Consider the following 7,412-nt stretch of genomic DNA (forward strand, 5'->3'; position numbering starts at 1 on the left):
AAACGCTTCTGCGTATAACCCTGGTCGGCTTCAGTGCTATGGACCCCACCTTCCCACAGCAGGTTTAAAAACACCTCCTAGCCCCACAGTCCCACAGGCAGCTCGGGCTGTGAGCCGGTTTGACTTTGGGAGAGGTGACTTGGATCTGCTCTCCCAGGGTTAGGGCCTCATAGTTGGTGCAGCAGCTGGACTGGTGTCTCTGTTGGACTCCATCTTCAACTCACCAAGTCCTATTAAGCTCTCTTCCGGAGTATCAGGCAGACGCTGGGGTCTGCACTAGAGAGGACAATGTGTGTGTGTGTGCAGGGACCACCACTCAGATGAAGGGCATGATGGTAGTATTCCTGCTGTTTTATTTCCAGACCTAGCCATTCACCCAGGCAGCCTACACGTGTCTTATTCAGAGCAGCCATCTGTGTCGTCTTCCCAGGGTGGTGGCTAATGGAGGGTGGGGAGAGCAAACCATCACGTCCGTCACTCAGGTATATGTGGAAACCTGTGTCAGCCCGATGGTCATCAGTCAAGAGGATCTTCATCCTTGTTGTGTTTGTCAGCTCCTCCAACCTGCCCTTCTGGGGCTGCCTGGGACCCACCATCACCCCATCACCACCCTCAGATCTGGGACCATGTGAGTGCACCCGTTCACAGGGATGTCCTAGCTGAGTGGACCTCCCTCCGATTGACTACATGCTCCCGATTTTGAAACGTCTGAGCAACTCCTCTTAGGGGTGTCTGTTCCACTCTCAGAGAAGCAAAGGGGGGTTAGGCTTCTGGAGACACAAAGGCTAAGGGACTCAGAGCCCACCACTGATCTGTCAGTAGGCCTCGTTTGTTCGCTCATATGGAGTGAACCACTTATGGGAAAACAAAACAGAAAGCCAAAACCATCAGCTTCCCTCACAAATATGACCAATTGGATTTCAAAGGAAAGAGCCTATCATTCCACTACCGCCGAAGCTATGGAGAGCCCAGCCATTCACACCTAGGGAGGCAAGCAGCCCATGGGAAGAAAGCTACAATAGTCCTTTAGAGAGATCCCATTCCAGAGGCCCTGATGTATCTGAGTGAGGATTGCACCTGTACTCCAGTTTCAGACGCCAGAGAGCAAACTCTAAATAGATTCTAACAGAAGACTCTGGATATGGGAGACTTCACCTATATAAGAACCAAGGGCAGAAGTGCAAATGTTTCCAGAGGGATCACGTAAGTCAGTCGCCTCAGCAGCCATTAAAATGTTTCCAGAATTGAAAAGGCATAGCCAAGACCAGTGACAGAAGCAGAGAGGTGGCAGCTCTTGAGCATTCTGTCTAGGTAAGAATACATCATGTTGTTTGTAAAGGTCATGGTTTAAATCACTGAGGAGATTGGGCTGTTTTATAAGTGACTGAAAGACAGTAGCCGCTTGCAACAACCCCCTCCCTCCTCAGGCGAAGCTCAGGCGGATGGATGTCTGAGCGCAGCTACCAAGCCTGCCAACATTCAAGAACACATGGTACGGATTCACAAGAAGACAGAGGAGGTTCTGAGGCAGGAAGCCCCAGACTATACAAAAATTAGACAGACCTCAAGGCTTCCAGCCTCGGTATAGCCCACACGTGGTTCCACAAAGCAAGACAGGAGTAGCCATCAAACTGCCAGACCTACATAGAGTTGTGTATGCCAGGAAGAGGCCAATGCTGGCATGACAGGTCAGCAGGAAGGAGTCAGGAACTCCTCAAGGGACACTGTAACTAAGGACCTCAAGGACATTCAGCCATTGCTGACATATTGTCACATAGAATGCCGGCAAGGTTCTATCTTTTATATATTGGATGGACAGAAACCCCTGGCGATACACAGCTAGAAAAGGATGTAACAGCTAGAGAGGATCACCTTGTTAGAGGACCTACTTCCCCTTAAGACTTCCCCTCTGCCTGCCTCTCCCTTCCTCAGATCAACCCTTCATACCTGATCACCTCAGCCCCTAGCAGGAGGACAAGGATAGACATCCCACCCTCCAAAGCCAGGGATAAATCTGAAAATAACTTAGTCCCTACTAAGGGCTGGCTAAATAAACCAGAGCCATACATTCCCGGGACAAGTTGGAACCTGAAAACCCACAGGCCACCAACTATGAATCTCCCTGGAAAGAGGCTGCTAAGGGGCTTCCTAGCAAAAAGGGCCAGAACAGGAGATGAGATGGCTCTGGCAACCAAATCTGATGCTGAATTTCATCCTCAGAACCCACATGATGGAAAAAGAATTAACTCCCCCATGTCCTCCGCCCTTCATGTGTGTGCCCTGACACACATTCACAATGCAGCAAATAAAAACTAAATAGAATAATTAAAAAACAAAAAAGGCAAGGGACACAGAAGCACTCAGCCCTGTCCAGAGAGCCTGTACCTGTCACCAATGTGAAAGGCACCCAATACCATACCAAAGCTGGCTTCTCCCTGAGATGGAACTCTCCCTGAGATTAGGACATTGGCAACTCAAATAAGGTTGCTGAGGGGGCCCAACCCTCTGTGCCTGCTACCCTTCCCTCAGAATCTCCTCAGGGGTAGAACAAGAGAGTTCCCCTTTTAACTTCATGTATTTCTTCAGAGAACCTTGGTCTCCTTCGTCTTTAAAGACCATTAAGACAATGCATTTGGCGCAGAGTTGCCTTAATGAATGTGGGCTCCAAGCTCATTTCCAGTTAGTGGCTTGGCCTTCCAGAAGCTCTGCAGACTTCCCCAGGGAATCCACCACTCTCAGGCTTCCTGTTCCTTCCATACACACCCTTCCCCTGCTCCAACTGTGCTCCATGCTCCCTAGGCACCAGGCATAAGCAGTGGGGGGGGGGGGGGGGGGGGCCGCGGCACACTTTAGAAGGAAGCAAGGAGCTGATGGGTCCACTGGGGCAAAGTTCGAATGCAAAAGGAACCAAGCTTCTAGAGACAAGTCCTTGACTGTGTCCATAACAGATTGCAGACATCAGGGACTAGTGATGACAGGGACTCCCCTTCCCAGTCACCCACCCGAGCCTTACTCCAGTCACTCATAGACAGTTCCCAGGAATAATATCAAGGCTATAAGAACTAGTTCTCTCTCTGAGGTCCAGGACCCAGCAGTGACCATGAGTTTGGGTCAGCCACAGGTGGCAAGGGGGAAGCACTGGCCAAAATTCAGGTCCCAGAGAATGCATGGGGTGTTCCTGAGCATCACAGGGTGAGCCTGGCTACACAAACCATCTGTGGAGTATCTGGCAAGCAGCAGGAAGCAGGGTGGACTCAGGGATGAAACTGAAGGCCAGCAGCTGGGGTGGAAAGAGCAGGATAGCTCATCTCCACGTACAAGTCTTCCCAGTCTCTCCCACCTTTGCCATCTTGTATGGGAATCAGCATCTTCAGGCCTTAGGACTCCATCCATGCTGGACCCCAACTCATAGTGGGGCAGGGGGATGCAGATATCCAGTGAAGGGGCAGAGCTCAGGAAGTGAGACCTCTACTTCCACCTTAAGCAACCCCAGGGCCTTTAGCCACCCATAGAGAGCTGAACAGGTGCTGCAGTGTCTGCAGTTAGGCCAATGTGCATCCTAGGGTGTGAATGTGCATCTGGACACATCACGCGGGGTGATGGAGACACTGGTGAAGATATTTTGGTGCCTGTGTGTGCAGGCACCTGTGAGTGTGAACATGTGACTGTGAGCAGAAGAGTAGACACTGACTGTGTTCTGCGGGGAGGCACCTCCCCAGGCTGGCCATATGCATTAGGGAACGAATCTTGGAGTATATCTTACACCCATGGTGAGCTTAAAAAGTTCTCACGCCTCCCCTCCCTCCCCCTGAAGCCCTACTCAGAGCATCCCCAGGTGTCTTAGCATACACTCCCACCACCCTGAACTCCTGACCATACCCCTATCTGTCAGGTCTCTCTGTGCCTAGCTTGGCACTTGCTCCCCTACCAAGACCATGTCCGACCTCCAACACCCAAGCTCAGACCCAGGGCACAAGACTCAGAAGTGACTTTATTTCTCTGTAGTTAATGCCCCTCAGGCCAGGCTGTTGGGCTGTCCCTGGCTTGACCTCCCTCCCCTTGGGGACCTGGAGGGTCCCAGTCCCTTGCCCTCCCCCTCCCCCCCACCCCAGCTTCCTGCCAGGATGTCTGGATTCCTGGAGATATCCAGCTGCTTGGGATATGGAGCTGGTGGAGAAACAGAGAAGGCTCACTCACATTTAGGGAGGTTGAGCGCCTCAGACTTTGATGCCAAGCCCTTGCTGTCCCAGCCCCAGCCAGGCCAGGCTGGGGAGAGGCAGCAACAGGATCAGGGGACAAGCTCCAAAGCCCAGCAGGAGGGAGGGAGGGAGGGATCTTAGGGCCCAGCCCAGAGGAGAGCAGGCCCCAGGCTGAGCAGGAGCCCCCCAGCCAGGGCCCAGGGGTTGCGTCCCGCCGCCGATGCCCCGTTGCACAAATCTTTCTCGCAGCAGTCCACGTCGACTTTTAAGATCCCAGAGTTAATGAACCCCATCAGATAGTCTGAGAAAAAGTGCCGCTTAACGAAGTCGCAGGAGGAAGCACACATCTTGTTCACAGAATGGTCCTTCCTGCCTGGAAAAAGGAAGAAAGACATGGGGGCTAAGCCCACTTCCACCTGAGATCTGTCCCTTCCCTAGAACCCAGGAACCTCTAGATCAGTTTGAGACTTGGAGCCAGGGAGGAATGAGCCAGTGTTGTTTTGCCTCAAAGTCGTGCTCTTGTCCCAGGCTAGAGGAATTCAGAGGACACCTCTGACCTCTCCCTAGCTCTAGCTTTTAGTAGCCCCGCCCCTCATCAGGTCCAGACTTACTGCTGCTGGGGTCGGTGATCCGCACGCTGGCACAAACGGTATCAGTGGGCTGGCACTGCTTCGGGGCGCAATGGCTGGAATTGGCCAGGGTGCAGTCCTGGCACCACAGGCCATAAGCTAGGCAAGGCACGGAGAGAGGGATGACCAGGGGAACCCAAGTCTGGAGAGCGAAACCCTACACCCCCTCTTCCCCAACCTGCTGCAGCTATCGTGGCAGAACCATACCCCACGGAAGAATTCCAGTCCCACAAGACCCAAGTTGGCCTCCAGGCTGACCCTGTCGCTGTACCTACCATCCTGCCTCCCCCATGCTCTTACTCCTTCACACAGCACTCCCAAAGATAGGTAGGTTCCAAGACAGGAAAGGTCCACCCGACTTAATAGGAAGCTAGGTGGACCTCTGAGAATGAGGGACATCTACGCAGTACTAGAAGCAAGGTGGAAAGGCACTGGATGCCCTCGGGTGTGGGGAGAGCCCCCGGTGGCTGGAGCTGAGATATAAGAGTGGTGCTCCCCGCGACATGACCACCTCCCCGCCCCCCTCCCCAACTCACCCGGCGAGGGGCAGAGAAGCAAGGCCAGCAGCGCCAGGCCAAGGCTCTTCATGGCTGCAGGCAGCATGCTCCGATAGGGCCTGAGAGAGGCGCGGGGGCTGCAGGCGGGGATCCTCTGGGACGCAGGCCTGGAGGGGAATAACCTCGGTCAGAGGACCCAACCCCAAGGACCCGTCCCTTTTCTGGCCTGAGGATATAACCATCCCCCCAGGAATAAAAAGCGCGCGGGGTGGGGGGTGGGGGGGTGGGAGGTCCAGTAGCTCTCAATGCCCCACCCCCAACCCATCACCGGGAGCATCCACCATCACTGCCTCCCCTCCAGGGAGGAGAGGTATGCCCTCTCCGATGAGGTGGCCTCCCGAGTTCCCCCGCAGCCTTCGCCCTGCACCTGCGTGGGGAGGGTGTCTTCTCTCCCCAAGGAGCTGTAGGTGCGTCCGGACAGGAAAATCGGGAGGAGGGAGCGCACCTTACCTGCCGGCGGGGGAGGGGTGCGCGCCGCGTCCCCGTCCTCGTCCCCACCCCTGGGCTGGGGGGCCGGGAACCCCGCGCCGAGTCCCCTCCCCTGGTCCCCGCGCGCGCGCGCCTCGGCGCTCACCGCGAATCGGGGCGTGGAGTGCGGGCCTCGGGGTGGGGGGCGCACTCACATCCCTGGGGTGTCCGCACTCCGGGCTCAGCGGCGGGCGCGGCGCGGGGAGCGATGCCCTTCGGTCTCCCTGCGGACCGGAACCGGGGCGCAGCTTCGTCTTTCGGGGAACGCAGCCGCAGACGCGGACCCCGCGCGAGGGGCGGGGCAGAGCCGGGGCGGGGGCTGCGCGCGGAGGGGAGACGCGCGGGGTGGGGGGCGCCCAGGGCTGGAGGCCACGAAACAGGTCGCCCTACCCGGCCTCGGCGCCCTTCGTCCGCGCGCAACACCCCTTCTAGGTCTCCCGCTCCCGCCGCAGCAGCCCCCCACCCTTGTCCACCTCCCTACCCGGCGTGGGAGGAGCCCCCCACCCTTGTCCACCTCCCTACCCGGCGTGGGAGGATCCTCCCCCTCTGCTTGGCCGAGGTCCCCTTGCAGATTCTCGGAAGAGCTTTGGCTGCTAAAGGAAGCAAAATGCACAAAGACGCAGGGAAAGAGGGAAGCAGAGGGGTAGCGGCTGTGGGGGTTCAGACGCTCAGCCTTGGGGCTCCTCCCTCCCCAACCTCCACCTCGCTTCCGACAGTTCCAAACAATTCTACTCCTAAGAGTACCCATGACGACGCCCACCGGCAACTCAGCCCTAGGGACTTTTGTTACCAACCACACCCACACACAGAGGTGACAATCCCGGTATAGGCATGGTTAGCCAGGTTCACACCTTGCGCTCCTGCTCCCACCTGCCCTTCATCTCTCCTGGGCTCTGGGTAAGCCAGAGCTAATACCTTCGCTCCCTTTTCACACAGGAGGAAAGCTGTTCCGTGTTCAAAGCCCTAGGCCCTGGGAAAAGCAGTGAGCAGACCTTGGATTCTGAAAGCCCACCCCACCCCCACCTCAGAACCTTACACCAGACAAATGACTGTCACTAATACCAGGTCCTTGCTAGATGTAACACCATCAGCTGTCAATCTGAGCAAACAGTCTGTTCTCCTTGATCTAAACAAGCACATTATAGGTGCGCATCGCCTTGGTATCTCATGTTGAGTTACAGGTAAGGAGAACACACAGAGATAGAGCTTCCTGCCCGGTGCCACACCAGTCACTAGATGATAGATAGCGTGAGCACTTGAGTAGTTCACAAATGCTGAGGAAGAGAGGGACTGGACACTTTGAAAAAGGGATCTAAATGAAGATGGTGCAGAGGGCAAGAATTAGTTCACACATGATTCTCTGCAAAATATGTCAATACCATTGTGGAGCCCAGAGCCAGCCCGCCAGCAGACCCGGGTGAGGGCAGCAGCGCCTGAGCCTGCACTCGGGCTGGCAGACTGGACCATGGTATGGATTCTTGCAGAGCAAAGGCCTGGTGAGTCTTCTGGGTGTTTTCTGGAGAAACATGGGGGAGTGAATGGTCCATGAACCCTGTTCA

General features: G+C 55.7%; 1 protein-coding gene across 6 annotated transcripts; it reads right to left on the reverse strand.

Annotated features, from left to right (window-relative positions):
- Window positions 1–3,971: 3,971 nt before the first annotated feature.
- On the reverse strand, window positions 3,972–6,571 carry Ly6h (lymphocyte antigen 6 family member H). 6 transcript variants are annotated; one of them, XM_034516827.2, is made up of 5 exons: window positions 6,376–6,571; window positions 5,960–6,077; window positions 5,365–5,492; window positions 4,811–4,927; window positions 3,972–4,572 (listed from the first exon to the last, which is right to left on the reverse strand). In XM_034516827.2, the coding sequence occupies exons 3-5, from the start codon at window positions 5,429–5,431 to the stop codon at window positions 4,337–4,339; spliced, it is 420 nt and encodes a 139-aa protein (XP_034372718.1). In that variant the 5' UTR covers window positions 5,432–5,492; window positions 5,960–6,077; window positions 6,376–6,571; the 3' UTR covers window positions 3,972–4,336. The 6 variants fall into 6 exon arrangements, with proteins under 6 accessions (XP_034372718.1, XP_034372717.1, XP_076767627.1 ...); XM_034516826.2 differs by having other exon boundaries at window positions 6,009–6,077; window positions 6,376–6,394; XM_076911512.1 differs by lacking the exon at window positions 5,960–6,077 and having other exon boundaries at window positions 6,376–6,517.
- Window positions 6,572–7,412: the final 841 nt, after the last annotated feature.

The sequence above is a fragment of the Arvicanthis niloticus genome, chromosome 13 (genome assembly GCF_011762505.2).
Source record: "Arvicanthis niloticus isolate mArvNil1 chromosome 13, mArvNil1.pat.X, whole genome shotgun sequence".
NCBI lineage: Eukaryota > Metazoa > Chordata > Mammalia > Rodentia > Muridae > Arvicanthis > Arvicanthis niloticus.

What these genes read in the sequence shown, in the direction of transcription:
- Ly6h (XM_034516826.2), bottom strand. An exon ending in GCTTCTCTGCCCCTCGCCGG is followed by an intron (nt 4,928 to 5,364) that starts GTGAGTTGGGGA and finishes TGCCTTGCCTAG; the next exon opens with CTTATGGCCTGTGGTGCCAG. An exon ending in GATCACCGACCCCAGCAGCA is followed by an intron (nt 4,573 to 4,810) that starts GTAAGTCTGGAC and finishes TCCTTTTTCCAG; the next exon opens with GCAGGAAGGACCATTCTGTG.